This window comes from Trachypithecus francoisi, unplaced genomic scaffold, assembly GCF_009764315.1.
Source record: "Trachypithecus francoisi isolate TF-2019V2 unplaced genomic scaffold, Tfra_2.0 Lachesis_group11, whole genome shotgun sequence".
Classification (NCBI taxonomy): Eukaryota; Metazoa; Chordata; class Mammalia; order Primates; family Cercopithecidae; genus Trachypithecus; species Trachypithecus francoisi.
In genome coordinates, this window is record NW_022681456.1 from 63311147 (window position 1) to 63332392 (window position 21246).

A 21246-nucleotide genomic window follows, 5' to 3' on the forward strand; every position below is an offset into this window, starting at 1 on the left:
TAGCAAAGACTTGGAACCAACCCAAATGTCCATCAGTGATAGACTAGATTAAGAAAATGTGGCACATATACACCATGGAATACTATGCAGCCATAAAAAAGGATGAGTTCATGTCCTTTGCAGGGACTTGGATGAAGATGGAAACCATCATTCTGAGCAAACTATCACAAGGACAGAAAACCAAACACCACATGTTCTCACTCATAGGTGGGAACTGAACAATGAGAACACTTGGATACAGGGTGGGGAACATCACACACTGGGGCCTGTTGTGGGGAGGGGGGATGGGGGAGGGATTGCATTAGGAGATATACCTAATGTGAATGACGAGTTAACGGGTGCAGCACACCAACATGGCACATGTATACCTATGTAACAGACTTACACATTGTGCACATATACCCTAGAACTTAAAGTATAATAATAATAATAATAATTTTTAAAACTATGAAGATTTTAAACCAACCAACAAGTACTAGAAATAAACATTATAAAGACATGAAAATTTTAAAAAATCTTATTAGATAGGTTTAGCAACAAACCTTAGCAAAGACACAGCTAAATGAATAATTAATGGATTCAAATATAAAGCTAAGGAAAATACCTAGAAGATCAAAATGATAAAAAATATGAAAGAATATTTAAGAGACATAGAGGATAGATTTGATATCCAGTATACCATAACAGGTGTTTTAGAAGGAGAAAGAAGAGGATATGAGAAAAGAAGTAATATTTGAAGATACAATAGCTAGGGATTTTCCAAAACTGATGAAAAACTTGAGCTCTAAGATCTAAAAAGCACAATAAATCCTAGGCTGAATAGGTAAACGTAAATTCACAGCTAGACACATCTCTGGAGCTGAAAAAGCACCAAAGAAAGTAATATCCCACCAGAGTAACTAACCATAAAAAAAAAAAAAGACTTTTCTATAGCAAAACTAGAAGCCAAAGATCAGTAGAATATTACTTATGAAGAACCGAAAGAAAATACTTGACTAGTTAGAACTTTATACCCAGCAGATCTATCCTACAGGGACAGGTGTGAAAGACATTGTCAAACTAACAAAAATGGTAAGAATTTACCACCAAAAAATAACTTACCAAAGCAACTACAAGGAAGGATAAAGCAGAATGAAGAAGATTCAATCCAGAAAATAGTACTCAAATATAAGAAATAATAATGAGCAAAGAAAGTAAAATATGAGGGTGAAACTAAAATACTGGATAATGATAGTACTTAAAATTTGAGATGAGGAAAGTTAAAATATTTTTGTGTTACTCATGAAAACAGAAATATAAGCCAAAGTTAGACTTTTCAGTAAATATGCATGTTAAAATTTTAAAATTAGCCACTAAAAGGATGGAATTCAAATGTATAATTTCCAATCTGGTAGAAGAGGGAAAAGACAGAATTTCGAAAATAAACTAAAATAAAAGAGAAAACAAAAGGTAACATAGAAAAATCAGGATGGGCCAGGCGCGGTGGCTCAAGCCTGTAATCCCAGCACTTTGGGAGGCCGAGACGGGTGGATCACGAGGTCAGGAGATCGAGACTATCCTGGCTAACACGGTGAAACCCCGTCTCTACTTAAAAAATACAAAAAACTAGCCGGGCGAGGTGGCGGGCGCCTGTAGTCCCAGCTACTCCGGGGACTGAGGCAGGAGAATGGCGTAAACCCGGGAGGCCGAGCTTGCAGTGAGCTGATATCCGGCCACTGCACTCCAGCCTGGGCGACAGAGCCAGACACCGTCTCAAAAAAAAAAAAAAGAAAAAAAAGAAAAATCAGGATGAACTTTTACCTAATTGGGAGATAGAAAAAAATCCAAATCCTACTAAATATAAACAAATAACTTGCAAATTAAATATCAGAGATTACCAAACTGATAAAATAAATAAATTCAGATAAATGCTGACTACAAGAGGACACAGAAATGTTAAAATGGAAAGGATGGAAAAAATACACCAAACTAACACTAATCAAAAGTCAGATATAACTGACTCTCAATAATTCTCAAAAGAATATTCTCAAAAGAGTAATTACTAGAGTGGTTACCAGAGATAAAGAATGTCAGACAAAAATGACTTTCAAATCAAAACAATCATTATCAGAGAGCTTACTAGAGATAAGGAATGTCAATCTATAATACTAAAATGTGAAATTCACAAATAAGATTCTACATATATAAATGCATACCGTACATAACCTCCCCCCAAATATATGAAGCATTAATGGGCAGAGTTAAAGAAGGAATTGATCCCAACAAAAATAAGACGTTAGTATTTATTAAGCAGACAAAAAATTAATAAAAATATAGAAAAAGTTTATACATAACCTTTATTCAAATTAACAAGCTTAGTTTAATAAAGATATGTAGAACCTTCCAATCAATAGTCTCATAATATAAATTTTTAAAGCATGAGATTTTGTGAAAAGTGATCAACTATGACTATATAGCAAGTCTTGGCAGATTTCTAAGAATAACTATAAATATATGCTTTGATTACAGTGCATTAAGTTAGAAATAAAAAGCAGAAAGATAAGATTAAAAACATACTTTGACACTTAAAAAAGTTTTAACACACACACAATTCATGGATGAAAATGAGTTTATGATAAAAATGTAAATTACCTACAATTCAGGGATGATGAAAATCCTAAACATCAAATCTTGTGAGATGCTGCTAAAAATGCTCATAGAAGGAAGTTTATAGGCATGAATATGATATTATAAAAGAATTTGTTATCTAAGCAACAGACTTAAGTTAGTAAAAGAACAATGAAATGAACAGGAAAGAAAAAAGGAAGGAATATTGAAGAATAAATGTTAATTAAACATAAAACAAAGATAAAAGGATTGATGAGGCCAGGCATGGTGGCTCATATCTGTAATCCCAGCACTTTGGGAGGCTGAGGCAGGAGGATTGCTTGAGGCCGGGAGTTTGAGACTAGCCTAGACAATGTAATGAGACTTACATCTCAACAAAAAAGTTAAAAATTAGCCAGGCATGGTGGTGCACACCTGTTGTCTTAGCTACTCAGAAGGCTGAGGCAGAAGGATCCCTGGAGCCCAAAAGATTGAGGTTGCGGTAAGCTATGATTGGGCTACTCTGCACTTCAGCCTGGCCAACAAAATGAGACCTTGTATTTAAAAAAAAAAAAAAAAAAAAAAGGATTGATGTAAACAAAAGCCAATTTTTTTGAAGTCTAATAAAATAGGCAAAACTAGCAGAATTAAAGGAAATGCAAAAAAATAAAAAATGACTATAATTAAAGCAGAGATTTAAATAAAAGAGGACACTATGAACAACCTCATGCAATATTTAGCACCATTTCTTAGATCTGAGCAAAATGCCTTACCCCCTGCCCACTTTGGTTTGAATTTTCTGAGTAAATTGTCATAAAATAAATATTATTTCAAAGTACTTTCATGTCCTTACAAATTTCTTATTATTATTTCTATTTCTTCTTCCATTACAAATAAAATCTTATAAAATCAACATAGCACCATAATTTATGAAACTATTTGTAAATATAGGCTATCAGCTCCTCTGTCTTAACCACCATCTGGTTAGTGTTGCTGCTCTGGACCACTTCCCTGTTCACTTGGCAGCAGATCTTTAAGTTGTGTGGATCTGCTACACTGTCCTTGGTCACCAAGGCAGGGCCCAGAGGGCAGAAGGTGTCAAAGGTTTTTCCCAGCAGCCGCTGTTTCCCCTTATGGCTCATTTGCCAGTCATTAGCCATAGTGAAGCCAGCCACATGGACCATGGCCTCTGTGGCCTTGAAGTGCTTGCCTTTCTTTCCAGTGACCACAGCCGCTCCACGTCCCAGTCTACATCCTGGCTCTCCGGTGGGAGGACCCTCTCATCATAGGGCTCCACGATGGAGTTGGCAAACTTGCTGAAGATAATGGGTTCCATGGGCACAGGCATGTTCTGTTCTTTGCAGTGGTCCACATAATTCATGCCCACACAAACCACCTTATCTGGCCACATGACTGGAGCCAGAAAGGTTACTTCCAACCTTATAGGACTGGCAACTGGGTATCCAAGGCTCTTCTTGCCACTGAGAGGGTGGCCTCTCCCTGCTCTAGGAACTGTGTCATCATCTTGGGGAGCATAGAATCAAAGGTATTGAGGTTAATAACCACTCCACCATTCCCCGTCTCCAGGCCAAAGTGAGGCCCCACCAGGTGGGGTGCCTGGAACTGCACTAGTCTCATGTCTCTGGAGGGTTGAAAGGGCCACTCTAAGCCTGCAGCAGAGCTGTGAGCAACCTTCTTCTACCAGAGACCAGCATCAGAGCCTGGCAGCAGTGGCCGGTCCTCCCGTGCTGGGTTAGGGCTTGGGGGGCCAGAGGTCAAGGGCAGTGGGCACCTGAGCATTGGCACCAATGACCGCAGCTAGCGGGGGAGCTGCATGCAGCAGCCTCAAATATGTATTTCAAAGTGATACAGAGTTGGTTTACCTATGATGCTCAGAGCTCTCCATTCAGTGTCTGCAATGGAATAAAGCATATCTTCTTCTTTCCTTCTCGTTGTTAACATTCTCAGATTTCAGTCTTTACAGGAGAGCCAAATGGATCTGTGGAAAGCTAGAATTTTTTTTTTTTTTTTAACAATTCTCACACCAATGGGTGGTTGAAGTTTTAATTTTTTTTCTTTGGACACATAATTCAAAAATTAGAGAAATAATTTTTGTGTATTACAGTTTTTAGCCTCCTGTCTCTTTTAATGTCTGAGATATACCTTCTGAGGATATCAAAGTCAAACATTTATGTTATATGTCTTCTATGTGTCATCTGCTTTGTGCTTTTTTTCCCTGCAGCCAATCATAATCCCAAATATTACAATAAAGATTTTGTGGTTTTTTATTATTCATTACTCTTTAAAATAAAAATTTCTTTCTGTCTAGACTCTCCAAAGATATAAATATAATACGATACAGGAAACATTGATGTTTTACAGATCAAAATGATACTGAGAAGTCTGGCACAAAAGAAATACACAGTAGACTTCACACTACCAGGAAAATTCTGTTTACCAAAAATGTGCCAACTTTCTATTGTGTTAAGTGTCATTGTTTAGAAAAGACAAAAATCATTTCCTCCAAAAAACATATGGAGATGGAGTTATCTTTAGAAATTCCCAGGCTTTAAAGTTTCACGAAACTTTCTAGTTTCTGAGCAAATAAATAAATGAATAATTGCCATCTCTTATTTAATAACTCCAGTATTCTCATGACCTCAATGTTTATAAAATGAAAATAAATTAAAAATGAAAAAATACATAGCTGGAAAAAAAAAACAGATAAGTTGCAATTAGAGAGATTTTATTGCTGATAAGTTTGAGTTCTTTCATTTAGATAAATCTCAAAAAAAGGGAATTCCTCTTCAGAGAAAGAAACATTGAAATGACAGTGTCCAAATTCCATTACTAGAGAAGACACAGTAGCTTAAATCTATAAAGCTGGAACTGGAAGAGCGATCCAAAATGGCAAGTAGTTTTTGCACACTTCCAGGGAAACAAAGTCTCCATACTACTGGATGTTACTTATTGCACTACTCTCCCCATTCAGAAAAGAAGGGAATAGGTATACATGTTGACCATATTACATACACAGTGGAAGATATTTTCTAGCCACTGCCATTTATTGAATATATGTGCTAAGCACAATTAGAACATACATAAATTCAGTTTATTTTACTCTAACTCTACAACGGTTTTACTATTCCTATATTATAAATGAGAAAACCAAAGCTCAGAGAGAATGAAAGCCTCAAAGTTAGTGAGTAATGGAGTCCAAATTTCAATCCAGGCTTGTTTAATTCCAAAGTCCAGGCACTTAATCATTGTCCCAACATTATAAGGGGCCAAATAAGGAATTAAGACATTAGAAGGCAAGCAACCCATTTTTGGTCCCAGAGAGCAATAAGACCCTGAACGTATCTTTCATGAAGTCAAGGAATTACTGGATAATTTGGTCTAACACACTGCTCTCAATTTAACACAGCTGTACTCTTTCTCCACATTTACATCCATCTTTCATCTGAGTTAAACTACATGACTTAAGTACTCTAAGCCCCATTTTGCCCATTGACTTATTCAGAACTTTTCAAACAGTTTAATCTGAAAAAGCCACATAAGGGGCCATATATTAACTTTTTCCTTCTTTCATTCTCTTCCTTTTTCTATCTGCTGAAATTACAGAAATGTTCATTTTAATTACACATGTTTGGCCAGAAAGTTCATATGATGCCTATGGGTCTGAAGAGTGAGTAGGTACCCAAGGGGGAGACATTTAAAAGTTGTTCCGTTGTCATCCCAGCTTTTCAGAAAACCAAGGCAAAAGGATCGCTTGAGGCCAGAAATTCGAGACAAGTCTGGGCAACATAAGGATATCTTGTCTCTAGAAATGAATTTTTTTTAAATTATCCATTGCCATGATAGGAATACATAAACAAGCCAGGCATGGTGGTGCACACCTGTAGCCCCAGCTACTTGGAAGGCAGAGATCACAGGATCGCTTGGGCCCAGGAGTTTGAGGATGATCGTGCCACTGCACTCCAGCCTGGGTGACAGTGGGCAAGCTTGTATATATATGTATATGTGTGTGTGTGTGTGTGTGTGTGTGTGTGTGTGTATGCTATATATATATATATAGCTGTGTGTGTGTATTTATAGCTCATATATATACACATAGCTTGTGTATACACATAGTATGTGTGTGTATATATATATATAGCTCATATATACATGCATAGCTTGTATTTATATATATATATAATTATATATATATAAAATAGCTTTGGAAGATACATTTAGGCGTTCCAGCAGTAGAAGCCACAGTGCTTAGTTTCTCATCGAATTGGAGTAAGAGAGAGCTTGACTTCAGGATTTCTGGTTTGGGAGGCTGAGTGGATGTGATATCAGTTTCATCCTCAATGTGTTAAGTTTGATAATCTTGGAGACTTCTGGCTGGTAAAGTCTTTTAAGTCTATTAAGCAGTTAGAAATAAGGGTACTCTGGAGAAATGTACAGGTGAGAGATAGAGATCAGACAGGTAGTTGTCGAAGTCATGAGAAGGTATAGCACTGGTGTAAAGATAATAAAAGAGGGTATTATGTTGTATATTCTGCTTTTAACATTATGCGTATTCTCTATGTCATTAATAAGTCATCAAAATGTTATTTTAAATTACTAGAATTTCATGGTGTGGATGTGCTAAAATGCAATCATTTCCTTACTGATAGGTACTTAAATTGTTTCCAATTTAATGGCCACAAAAACCTTAAGAAGATAAGTAAAGACTTCATTAAGTCAAACTGCAGGTACCATATATGTCTTTGATTAATTAAATACATTCCAAGAAAGGTTTTTGGAAATATAAATATTGACTAAGCATAACCCATGTTTGCCTTTAAAAAAAGAGTTTCTTTATTTAAATTTTTATTTTTAATTTTGTGGGTACATAGTAAGTGTATACATTAATGGAGTACATTGCCTTAAATTTCATTATAAAATCAGATGTGCATTCATTCAGACAGAAAAATTGGCTACTCAATAGATATGTAAATTTTACTTTAAAATAAAGTGGACTTTATTAAACTATATGTTTGAGGAGATAAATTATTCTGGTAAGATACTAATAAGAAAATGTTAATTATGCCATGTTATATTCTAAATGCATAAAATGAAAATATATCTTCTCTATCATTTATAATTAGCTAAAAAATTAGAGTAAAAGGTAATGTAGAAGGTTCAACAAATATACGTGGAAAGCGTAGAAATTGGACTGTTGGATCTTCAGAAGAATAAATGTTTATGGAGCACTAACAGTGTGCTTGAAAATTAATCTTTATAGTAAACATATTTGTAAACCCCATTACAAATGAGAACACTGAAGCACAGGAAGGCAACTTGCTCAAAGTCAAACAGCTAACTCCCAAGCTGCTGCTGCTACTGCTGCTGCTGCTCCTCCTCCTCCTCCTCCTCCTCCTGCTGCTCCTCCTCCTCCTCCTGCTCCTCCTGCTCCTTCTGCTCCTCCTCCTCCTCCCTCCTCCTGCTGCTCCTCCTCCTCCTCTTTATCCTCCTCCTCCTCCTCTTCCTTCTCTTCCTCCTCCTCACCATTACACTATGCTGCTCCCTCGAATCCACTTACGGTGGGAAAGAATAACCTACAGTGCAAGAAGTGACTGCATCCCGAGAGTGGTGTGTATGATTGCTTGCATTCAAGTTAGAAATCTTTAACCATTCTCTTTAGGAAGAGGAGATAGGCAACACATTTTGATCAGGTGTTTAAAAAATGTTGAATCTGTTTATTTAAACTAGTGGACAATTGGAAAGTGTGGACTAGGATTATGATGGGGAAGTCATCCTCAATTTGCAGGTCACTGTGGAGTAGACTAAAGGATTCATGCTTTGAATTAATGAATGAAAATAAACGAGCAAACCAAGTCCCATAACCAGAGTGTCTATCCAAACAAGGTCAGAGACAGTATTATTGTGGGGGTGCAACCTAGCAAGCAAGTGGAAGAGAGTCCCTTTTTGGTATTCAGCTTTCCTTTAGAGGATCAGAATTAGATATTATGAATGCTGTGACTGGACAACTGTATTCATGAGCATAAATTGGAGTCACAAGATAAATTAGGATCTCATGCAGGATGTTGCTTACGAAACACGAATCCATTCAACTGGGAGCAAAGAGACCAAAGCCACCACAAGCATGACCAAGGCCACTTAGCCTCTGACTTAGGGCCATCATGTTGGTGGAGAGGCAACGTGACCACCACTGTCCAGCAGTGGCAGGCAGCCTAATTTCATTTCATGGGTGACCAGGAGTTTGATGGTTATGCTACCCAAGCAATTAAGGGTGACTAGAAATTCAGACGCTGATTGCACCCAAACAAAATTACTCTTCTATCCTTCCAGGTATGTTTATATTCCAAATCTAACTTTGCACCTTAATGTTTAATCCACAATGTTATATTCCAACTGCATTAGCCTGCTTTACTTTCAACTATAGCTAGAAGCCCTCTTGTTTAACACAGTTAATCAGCTGGGCACGGTGGCTCACGCCTGTAATCCCAGCACTTTGGGAGGCCGAGGCGGGAGGATCACGACGTCAGGAGATCAAGACCATCCTGGCTAACACAGTAAAACTCCATCTCTACTTAAAAATACAAAAAATTAGCCTGGCGTGGTGGCAGGCACCTGTAGTCCCAGCTACCCGGGAGGCTGAGGCAAGAGAATGGCATGAACCCGGAAGGCAGAGCTTGCAGTGAACGGAGATCATGTCACTGCACTCTAGCCTGGGCGACAGAGCGAGACTCCATCTCAAAAAATTAAAAAAACGCAGTTAATCAAAAATGGTCAATGTGAGAATCATTAAAAAAAAATTGTCTTAAAACATGTACATTTGTTCATATTCAAATGTGTTTGTTTATTATGGGGTTCAGTCTTTTATGAGTGTTGGTCTGATTATGGAGTTCTAGATCATATAGTTGATGTCAATCACATCATTTATATATTATCAACATTTTCCATTTTAGTTTATTTAAAATGAAAGAGAAAATAGAAAAGCCTATGAAACAATATAAATGCAGCTTTCTATTTAGATTTTTTAACTTAGAGACAAACTTCTATCATTGTCTCACCTGTCCCTGATTTGACTGTAGTTTTCTTTACTGGTTTACTTTTTTCACCAGTGAAAACCTTATTCAACTTACACAATTATCTCATAAAAATTTTTTCTCTTTTAACCCTCATATTTTATTGATTTCTATAATATGTAATTAAGTTACTGGACTTCAATAATGAGTATACCTGCCATAAAGGGGTTTCGGTATAAAAACAACTTGAGGCCAGGTGCGGTGGCTCAAGCCTGTAATCCCAGCACTTTGGGAGGCCGAGACGGGCGGATCACGAGGTCAGGAGATCGAAACCATCCTGGCTAACACGGTGAAACCCCGTCTCTACTAAAAAATATGAAAAACTAGCCGGGTGAGGAGGCTGAGGCAGGAGAATGGCGTGAACCCGGGAGGCAGAGCTTGCAGTGAGCCGAGATCACGCCACTGCACTTCAGTCTGGGCGACAGACTCCGCCTCAAAAAAACAAACAAACAAAAACAACTTGAGGAACATAGAGATCAAAAGACGGTAACGGAAGTACTGAGCTCGGTAAGAGAGTGAACCAAGACTATGCAAGGTTGCATGTGCGTCAACATATTTGACAGAGAGAACGGAGGTCATTGGTCAATGCTGTGGTTAAGTAGGGTTGGTTAAGAGTCAGTCTGGAAATCAAAGATGGAAAGTTTCGTTCATAAAGTGATATTTTCTTGGAAAATTCTAGCCCTGCAAGGCAATTTTCCCCTACCAAAACACCTGAGCCTTCGTGTCCTCAGCTGAAAAATGATGTAAATAATAATAATACCTGCTACCCAACCTACCTACTTCAAAGGATTGTGGAAGGGGCTAAATGATACGATGTTGGTGAAGATACTTAAATCTCTGAGCCTATATCAGTAATATTCCATCGGAGTACCAGGAATAAAAGTAGCTATGGTAATAATAATTTTAGACAATCTGACCCATTCTATCCCTCTCAACCGAAATGAAGCCAAGTGTGAAGATTTTATTTACTTAGAGCCACATTCTGTGTGATGATACAGATCTTTAGCTTATAGAGCAGTATCTCTTATATTTAAATATACAGAAACTAAAAGGAAAATAACTTAAAAATAGATTTTTTTTTTCTGGCAACTAAACAACTAGCTAGACCTCCTCCTCAAATAGCCCTCACTTGGTGGGGGCCAGAAGGAGAATCAAGGGAAGGAAAAAAGATCATAAAAACGTGAGCTTGTGACCAGGTGCAGTGGCTCACGCCTGTAATCCCAGTGCTTTGGAAGGCCGAGGTGTGCAGATCACTTTAGGTCAGGCGTTCAAGACCAGCCTGGCCAACATGGTGAAAACCCCGTCTCTACTAAAAATACAAATATTAGCCGGGCATGGTGGTGCACACCTGTAATCCCAGCTACTTGGTTGGCTGAGGCAGGAGAATCGCTTGAACCTGGGAGGTGGAGGTTGCAGTAAGCTGACATTGTGCCACTGCACTCCAACCTGAGTGACAGAATGGGACTCCATCGCAAAAAAAAAAAAAAAAATTTGCATTGCTTTGTGTTACATCCTGCTTTTGCTGTAAACCACCAATTACAAAGAACTGGTTAATGTCCAGAATCTTTTCAATCAGGGTTTGATCATAACTTGCTTGCACAAGAGATACGGTCCTCTGGAAACCTGCTTTTTTTCTTTCAAATTATGGATTCTTAGAATTAATAGATAATTTTACTGAAAGGATAAGCCTAGTTAGCAAAAGAATAGTGATGATTTGGGGTTATATTCTGCTAAATAGCATGCTATTTTGAATTACCTACAATTAGTGTGGTTTCACAGTATTATCTGTAAGACAGCATTTTTCTTCCTTGCCTTTTCTGCCTCTTTTATCTAATTGTTGGCACCACAATAAAGAAACCCTAAAAAGCTGTGCAGGAAACTAATTTGAACGTGAACTTGTACTCTTAGAAACGACTGCATTTGCAGCTCTCCCCCACCTCATATTCAAAAGTACACACACTTATCTGGTCTCTTTTTCTACTATCATCTAAATGGGGGGAAAAATATATTCAGTGTGTAAAAATAAGCTATTGTATCTCAGAAAGGAGATGGGATGCTAATTAAGGGTTGTTTGAATGAACAAGTCACATTGCATTGTCTACTGGGAGCTGACTGCCAATTGCTTTTTTGGTAACGAGTCAAGAAAAACATTCAAGAGGGCCCTGGCAAGCTTGGGAGAGAAGCGAGCCGCATTTCCATTTATCAAGTAGGTGCAGAAACCTGTTCAAGTATTAAGAGTCAGGGTGCAGGCGGCAAGCTCCTGCCTTGCAGTTTTTCTTAGTGGTTTTGAGAGCCACCTTCCTAAAGAGGGGCCTGCTGCTCAGGTCTGATCATGGACAATGGGGCACAGACGCCAGACTGCTGGACTACTGAATGAATGCCTCTTTCTTTGTTCAATACCTTTTTCAAGATTCTTTGTTATTCTTCTTGGACTCATTGGGAGGCATGGGTTTTAAGATACACAATAGCTCGGGTCTTACAGCGAAATAATTGATGCTTCATTGAAAGAAACCAGGCAAATTGGTTAGTATGATTACCTTTAACAAAGCGGGAAAATTTTAAACATTTGGCAACTCATAGATTTCGAGAGAAATGAGTTGCTCTACTTTAAAAAGGCTTCTTCTCTTAATGTTAACATTAAGTCAGCCAGAGTAAGTCTTTTGGTCTGATAGCCTGAGAGTCTTGGGTGGCATGTAAATAAAGCTGAAACAATTTACTTCATTTGGAAAAAGGGTCAAAATGTAGAGGATGTAGATGTGTTTTTATTGTAATGGATGAAAGAAATTGATTCTGCTAGGTGAAGTGACTTCCTTCGCTGTGCTAGCTTGTAGAGTAGTGGTACTTAGCATAATAGAGCCCTGGAGATGTGTTTCTGATACTTTATGTACCTTTTCCTTTGTTCTGTAATTTTGTGAGTCTTTTGCTGCTCTTTTAAATCTGTAAGTATTTAAATTTTTATCAAGTGTATTCATATGCCTTTGACAAAGATGTGAAGAAACAAGTGTCCTGGGTATTAAAAGGTCCTGATTGAAGGCAACAAATGAAAGAATTTCTTTGTAAATGTGTATATGGTTGGGAGAAAATAAGTGCTATTTAAACATTTGTAAAATTAACATTGCTTCCAAGAGCACTCAAAATAAAACATCAACATTTGTCATTTTGCATTCTTTATCATGAAAATTCATGGTAAAAAACCAGTTATTTTGCAGGTGTTTAAAAAGCAAAATAATATGAGATTATACGTATGCTTGAATCTCATTTTGCAATTTTTATTTAATAAGAGTGGCTATAATAATACCAAAATAAGATTTAATGCATGAAGATCTAATCCCTTTGGGCCAAAAATCTATCACCCAGTAGTTTTTAAATAGCAACAATAATAGTAGCATGTTTTAAGTCCCTATTCTATGCCTGGCTTTATCCTAAGTACTTTCCAGATAGCCAATAATAAAGAAACTATAACCAAAGGGGTTAAGTATCTTGTTCGTGGATTCACAGGTAATGAATGGTAGAACCAAAATTTGCACCCAGGCTCTGAGTTCAAAGCCTGCACCTTAACCACCATGCTATGTTGCCTTGCTTGCAGTATCATTATTATCACTCTTTTAAAGTTCCTCAGGACGACCTGTTATAAAAATATTTTTAACATAATTTTTGTAAATTAGTTCCATAAAAGTGAAAAAAACTGTTGTTCCGGGAAAATATAATACCATAGTTATATTAATGATCATTACATCTGCCTTACATATAAGGGAAACTTGATTGTATGCCATCTAACATGTTAGATATTCTCATTAGACATCAGTTTGCTGAAGCAGGAAAATGTAACTTTCCTCAATTATTGTGGGAAAACATTCTTTTTATTTCTAGTCAGCACATGATAAATTCTCATATTTGGATCTTAATTTCTTAATTCTTAAATTTCTTAACTTAGTTCTTAATTAGTTCCTAATTTCTCTGAGGAGTTTTGGGTAATTGTGCCTTTATTTTTTGTATGGAGTCAACAGTGACAGTGTTTAATAGGCACATATAAAATTGATACTTCAAAAAAAACTGTTGAGGTATAATTTACATACCATAAAATCTAGCTGTTTAAGATTTAAAATTCAATGGTGTTAGTATATTTACAAAACTATAAAAATTGAAATTTGATATTTTAAAATTAATGATATAAAACTCTTGAGATGTTTGAATGAAAAGTACTCCAAGGCCAATAAAAGCCATTAACATTTGCTATATTCTCTTTCCCCTCCTCCAGAAATGTGTGCTATACTGGCCGGAAAAGAGAGGGATATATGGGAAAGTTGAGGTTCTGGTTATCAGTGTAAATGAATGTGATAACTACACCATTCGAAACCTTGTCTTAAAGGTAAGATTATACAGCTATAGCCATCTACAAAGTAGATGATGTTGGAGGATTACATTTCTACTTTGAAATTATTTATCTTAACAAGTACTACAAATGCAATTTAAGCATATTAAATAATGTTAAAATCAAAGAGAAAGTGTAATTATTCCCTCATGTATTTTTTGTCAACTACTATTAATATGCAGTATAGTTAAATCAATGTAAGTAGACATTAAGAAAATTCATTATGTGGGGTGTTGTGATCCTCTAATTTGCATTAATAAAATATCTCTGATTTAACCTTTTGAAAGTTTTTAACTAAAGGCTGTGCTGGAGACTTTACCATGATTTTTTAAAATGTCATTTTGGTCTAAGCAGCTTTAAGTAAGGCCTGGAAGCTGTGAAAGAGAAAATCTGCAGTTGTGGGTGGCAGTGGGAAGCAAGACAAGCCTGAAGTGTTGATGAGATCTTCGGAAGCATGGAGTTACAGTAATTTATAGGGACTTTCCCCAGACGAGATTATGTCATAGGAAAACTATCTTATTTAACTCATGGGCAGCAGATGCTGAGAAATGTTGCCTTGGTATTATTTTTGCTTCTGGAGAATAATCACCCAAAAATTTCGATCTTATCTGCAACGTCACTGCTAAGACAGAATCATCACAAAGAGGAAGAAAACAGGGACAGAGCTACAGTGATGGCTTTTATTGGGAAGTGTGAAATAAGAAGGCATTTACCAAAACCTGTTTTTCAACACATGTTCTGGAGTGCCGGATTCATGCCGCACCCTCACCCGTGCTGGGTTTCGAGATGATGTGTGTGGGCCCTCGCCCAAAGTGTTTCCAATAGAGGGATCTCATGTAGCTTCTTTATTGCTGTGATTCCTCACTCTATTAAATACTGGAGTTTGGGATGAGTGTAGAAGTATTACCATGACTGATATGAAATTAAGTACTCTATTGATTAATATGTTTATAATAACTTGTCAGGAATGCTCATAGAGCAGGAAACAAAATATATCTCATTGTTTCTTGGCTACATTTTCACCTACCATCTTGTTTATTATAAGAAATTATAAATATATGTTTAGCATATGTCACATTTATGATCTATATTATAGCTATAGGTAGAGATATACATCTCAACAAAGGTAAGACTTTCTCACTTTGTGAACTGAATACTGACAGTAAAGTCTTCTCAAAGTAAAAGGGCACTCTTCAAAAATCTTCTAAATGTTTTTCCCACCTAGAAATAAATTGCCAGCAAGATGGGGGTGATAAAAGGCATTCAGTATTGTGGTTTGGATGACTTTTAGTTCTACAAGTGAATGAGGCATTTGGTGGCTGTTGCTATTTTCAGCAAGGAAGCCACACCCAACATGTGAAGCATTACTGGTACACCTCATGGCCTGATCACAAGACTCCAGACAGTGCCCAGCCCCTCCTACAGCTCATGCTGGATGTGGAAGAAGACAGACTTGCTTCCCAGGGCCGAGGGCCTGTGGTTGTCCACTGCAGGTAAGACGTGAATGGTCCTTTCTGTCTAAGCAATGGCCCATTCTTTGTAAAGTCATAGAGCAGGTGCAAGTGGGTTTTGCTTCCTGGATGTGACTTTGTTGGCAAATTAAATATTTATTGAAACTGGTTAAGTCCCTTATATTTGAGTCTTAATCAAGATTATGCTGACAGAAGTGAGGTCATGCTTTTAGGTCATTTTTGGCAAACAACAGTTACACAGTGGGCGAAATACAAGTTCGAAAGAAATGGCTCAGTGAGCAGAAGACCTTATTCAGCAGTTATCTGCTTTGAAACTTACATTGATTCATTTCGTCTCATCAGTCTTGTATACACTAGGAATTAAGATGCATTCTTTGAAGTTATCAGTGGCTTTTTTGTTGTTTCAAGATGACAAGTGAACTCTGCTTGGTTTGTATCTTGGTAACATTTATTACTATTTCAAGTTTGGTGAACACCAGTCAATTATTTTAAGAGTTATCTCCGGAAAAACAGGTTGAAATAAATTTATGAAATGAGAATTGAGCAAATGGTAGTTCACCAAAGGAAAACAAAGTGCTGTTACCAGAACATGGAGCACTAGAGGCCAGGCCAACAACAGCAGCAGGGTCTGTGCTGGTTCCTGTCCCTAATTTCTAGTTCAAAGCTCTCCTCCTACAACTGATACCTCCTTCCCCTTGTTTTCCTTTTAATGTAACCAAACAAAGCGAGCGTTTTTAAAGTAATTTATATGAACAACTATTTACTTATTTATTTATTTATTTATTTTGAGACAGAGTCTCACTCCATTGCCCAGGCTGGAGTGCAGTGGCACGATTTCAGCTCACTGCAACCTCTGCCTCCTGGGCTCAAGTGGTTCCCCTGCCTCAGCCTCTGAAGTAGCTGGAATTACAGACGTGCGCCACCACGCCTGGCTAATTTTTGTATTTTTAGTAGAGACGGGGGTTTCACCATGCTGGCCAGGCTGGTCTCGAACTCCTGACTTCAAACGTGATCCACCTGCCTTGGCCTCCCAAAGTGCTGGGATTACAAGTGCGAGCTACCAAGCCCAGCCAGCCATTTATTCTTCATGCTTTCTCAAATAATTTGTGTTGCTTTGTTTAACCGCATAGGTCTCTTAAGTCAGCTTTTGATGATATATTTAATAAATATATTATTTTAGAGTATAATTTTAGCCTCCTTTTTTGAGATTGTGTAGTTTAATTAAGAGTAAAGTTTAATATGTGTCTTTTTATTCGAAGGTAGATAACACTGGTTTGATCCTAAACTTCACTTGGAGCCAAAAAAACAAAAACAAAAAAAACAGCCTAACTCACTATGCTTTAGGGCTGGAACTGTCCCCCACCCAAAGTCATTAAACACTCAGGATATCTAAAATGAACTAGTCACTTCCCCTATAAAACCAGCTCCCCTTCTGATTACTATTTCTGAGAATGAGACTATCTTTTTTCCAGTCACTCAGCATCCCATGTTGACAGTTATCTCTGGCCCTTCTTTTAACTCCAACCTCAGTATCTAATCAGTCACTAGATTGGCTTTCCCTTCAAAGCTTCTCCCATAATCACCATTTCCTGTCCAGCCACCATAGTTCAAGCCCTTCTGACCTCATCCATGTATTTTAGAAGTAGCTGGTAAAATGCACACACATACCACACTCCCCCATGCTCTCACCACCACCATGGCCTACCTGTGCCCTTCTCCGTCTTACCTTACATGGAGTCTCTGCTCAAAGTTTGTCAATGGGCCAGGTGCGGTAGCTCACGCTTGTAATCCCAGCACTTTGGGAGGCCGAGGCGAGCGGATGACTTGAGGTCAGGAGTTCAAGACCAGCCTGGCCAATATGATGAAACCCCCTCTCTACTAAAAATACAAAAATTAGCCAGGCGTGGTGGCATGTGCCTGTACTCCCAGCTACTTGGGAGGCGGAAGCAGGAGAATCACTTGAACCGAGGAGGCAGAGGTTATAGTGAGTCAAGATCCCGCCAACGTATTTCAGCAACCTGGGCAACAGAGCAAGACTCTGTCATAAAAACAAACAACAAAAAAACTAGAGCTAAAGTCCCTAACCTTGAACCTATGCATAAACCGCAGAAGTCGGTGGACTTCTTGAAATTATTTGAACACATTTGAGTATGTAAACTTATGTGAATTTTTCTGAAGAGTGGAAGCTTGCAGTCTTCATCAAATTCTTATTTTAAAAAAACAGATGAATTTTAAACCTCTTAGACTTCCATATAAGATTGCAGGGTACCGGCCGGGCGCGGTGGCTCAAGCCTGTAATCCCAGCACTTTGGGAGGCCGAGACGGGCGGATCACGAGGTCAGGAGATCAAGACCATCCTGGCTAACACGGTGAAACCCCGTCTCTACTAAAAAAATACAAAAAACTAGCCGGGCGAGGTGGCGGGCGCCTGTAGTCCCAGCTACTCGGGAGGCTGAGGCGAGAGAATGGCGTAAACCCGGGAGGCGGAGCTTGCAGTGAGCTGAGATCCGGCCACTGCACTCCAGCCTGGGCGACAGAGCGAGACTCCGTCTCAAAAAAAAAAAAAAAAAAAAAAGATTGCAGGGTACCTTTCTATCTTTATTTCCCACAGTTCCACTAAAAGAACTTCCTCTTCAAGACAAGCTATTCTACTTATTGTTGCAAATCATATTTGCTGTTTCTCATTAATTCTTTCCTTCTTTCGTTATATATCATTGTCGCACCTAGAATATTCTCCTCAATTATGACAGCCTAAATACCTGCCATTCATGGGGCACAGTTCCAATCCTATTTCTTCAATGAAATGAACTTTCTGTGGAAACTTCAACAAAAAGGGAGCCACTCCTCTGAATTCCTCTGCACTCACGTTTGACAGGAAACAAGTGCCAAATGTGAGAAATAGGTGCTATTTGAGTGCCAAGAGGAGAGCAATTATTTCCAACCATGGGAGCCGAAGAAAACTTCTAAAAACTAGAATAATGCTGAACTGAGCCTTTTGAAATAATCAATGTTGTGGTTTTAAAAGGAGGGAGGGCATTTCTGACCGAGAAAACATTGTTAACACAGAAAAATTGGAAAACCAAAAGCTGTTTTGCAAACAATTTATGTAAGTGAAAATCGTGGCATGTGGGAAGGAAGACAGCAGAATACAAAAGGCTTGAAAGTTAGTCACATTCAGATTTTGCAAGGTCATGAATACTATAGTAGAGAGGTTAGGCATTATGCTATAACTAATGGAGCCATCTACAGGTTTTGAGTAGGGAATGATATAATTAAGTCCCTATTTCAGAAAGATGAACCTAGCAGCTGTGAGAATTTGTCCAGGAAAAGACTTGAGACTTGGAAACCATAATGAGATCACTGCTAATCATGAAAAAAGGAGATGTTGAAAACGTGAGTACAGTCTATAGAAAGGAAAGCATGAATCCCACAGGCTCAGCAGAGATGGAAAATAGAAGAAGTGGTAACAGGTTGGATGTGGGACGTGAGAAAGGGAGAGATGTAAAAGATGGTTCCAAGATTTCTAGGCTGGAAAACTTGTGGCTGACTGGTAATGCCATTGAGGGAAAAGATAATTCTGTTTTAGATACTTTGAATTTAGACACATTGAACTGAAGCAAGTCCAAAATAGTAAGGAGGAGATGGAATGACAATCTAGAGTTTAGGAAATTTAGGTAGTCTAGATGTAGATTTGAAAGCATCTTTTACATAGAGACTGTTAGCGGTTAAAACTTCAGACAGAGACAGAGCACGTGTGCTTGTGAGGTTGATTTTATGGACATATCATCTAAGGCAGCTGAATGTATAAACCTAACAGGACAGGCAGTATTTCTGTTCAATTATTATATCTATACAAATCTCTTGGAAATATGTGCCTCTAGCTGTACCCTCTCCTAAAATGAATCCAGTCTTCAATTGCTCAATTATTCACTAGACTTCTCAACATCAGTATGTCCAAGATCAAACTCCCCTTCCCTGCCTCCTTCAAATTCACCCTATTCCAGGATGCACTTTGGCCTCAGGGCATCACCATTCTTTCTCTCCAAGCCTAGTCATCTTTGACTTTTTGCTTTTCTCCCTCTTCAGCTCCAGTCCTCCAGATTCACACTGGTGATGTGTCTAAATCTTCCCCCTCCTTTCTACTGCCTGTATCTTGCCTAAGTGCAGACATTAATTATTTTTTATTTTTTCTAGAACAATTATAATGCCTTTTTACTGTCCCCCCCCCACTCATCACTTCCTTCCACCCCTCTCATCCTACTACTTATAATTAAATGTAAAAATATATTTTAAGCACTTAGCACAGGGCCAGGTTTATAATACTCAATACATGAATACTACTTTTAACTGTGGTTTCAGATTTAAAAGTACTCTTGTAAAAGAATGTTTCTTATCTTTGTCATTTTCCCCCACTTTCTAATTTTCTTTTCTTTTCTTTTCAGTGCAGGAATAGGTAGAACGGGGTGTTTCATTGCTACATCCATTGGCTGTCGACAGTTGAAAGAAGAAGGAGTTGTGGATGCACTAAGCATTGTCTGTCAGCTTCGTATGGATAGGTGAGTGTCACAGAGGCTTGCCTTCAGAGCACTGTTATCATTCACAGCCTGATCTCATCAGCCTGACTTCACACATAAACACCCCAGGCTCCAAGGTCCTGTATCTCTATAGAGATACTTGTCAAATGCTTAAGTATATGCATTATATTAAAAAGCCTTTTTTTCTCTCTTTTTTGAGACAAGGTCTTGATCTGTCACCCAGGCCGGAGTGCAGTGGTGCAATCTCAGCTCCCTGCAGCCTCAAATTCCTGGGCTCAAGCAATCCTTGCACCTCAGCCCCCGCATGTAGCTAGGTCTACAGGTGTGTGCCACGCCTGGCTAAATTTTTTAGTGTTTTGTGGAGATGGGGTCTTGTTATATTACTCAGGTTGTTCTTGAACTCTTGACTGCAAGTGACTCTCCCACTTGGGCTTCCCAAAGTGCTGAGATTACAGGCGTGAGCCACCATGCCTGGCCTGAAGTTATTTATTTATTTATTATTTTTTTGAGACAGAGTCTCGCTTTGTCACCCAAGCTGTAGTGCAGTGTTGTGATTATGGCTCACTACAGCCTAGAATTCCTGGGCTCATGTGGTCCTCCTACCTCATCCCCCCAAGTAGCTGGGACTATAGGCGAGCACCACCACACATGGCTAATTTTTTTTATAGAGACAAGGTCTCACTGTGTTGCCCTGGTTGGTCTGGAATGGCTAGGCTCAAGGGATCCTCCTTCCTTGGCCTCCCAAAGTGCTGGGATTATAGGTGAGAGCCACTGCACCTAGCCCCCAAAGTTATTTTTTAATGTTTTTATTAAATTGTGACAAAATATACGTGGCAAAATATATCATCCTAACCATTTGTGTTTTTTTTTTTTTTTTTTGAGACGGAGTCTCGCTCTGCCGCCCAGGCTGGAGTGCAGTGGCCGGATCTCAGCTCACTGCAAGCTCCGCCTCCTGGGTTTACGCCATTCTCCTGCCTCAGCCTCCCGAGTAGCTGGGACGACAGGCGCCCGCCACCTCGCCCGGCTAGTTTTTTGTATTTTTTAGTAGAGACGGGGTTTCACCATGTTAGCCAGGATGGTCTCGATCTCCTGACCTCGTGATCCACCCGTCTCGGCCTCCCAAAGTGCTGGGATTACAGGCTTGAGCCACCGCGCCCGGCCCATCCTAACCATTTGTAAGTGGACAATTTATTAGG

General features: G+C 38.6%; 1 protein-coding gene and 1 pseudogene across 2 annotated transcripts in view; one reads left to right on the forward strand and one right to left on the reverse strand.

Moving 5' to 3' along the window:
* PTPRR (protein tyrosine phosphatase receptor type R) overlaps window positions 1-21246 on the forward strand; it is a 289686-nt gene that overhangs the window by 250446 nt on the left and 17994 nt on the right. Inside the window, exons 11-13 of one of the 2 annotated variants that reach the window (XR_004439734.1) lie at window positions 13930-14040; window positions 15379-15536; window positions 19963-20071. Coding sequence is in view for 1 of the 2 variants with exons in the window: in XM_033221272.1 (XP_033077163.1) it covers window positions 13930-14040; window positions 15379-15536; window positions 19958-20071 (383 nt within the window). In the remaining variant the exon portion in view is untranslated. Of the gene's footprint in view, window positions 1-13929; window positions 14041-15378; window positions 15537-19957; window positions 20072-21246 lie in introns of both variants that reach the window. The other variant, XM_033221272.1, reaches the window with a different exon arrangement.
* LOC117089747 lies at window positions 3522-4301 on the reverse strand (annotated as a pseudogene).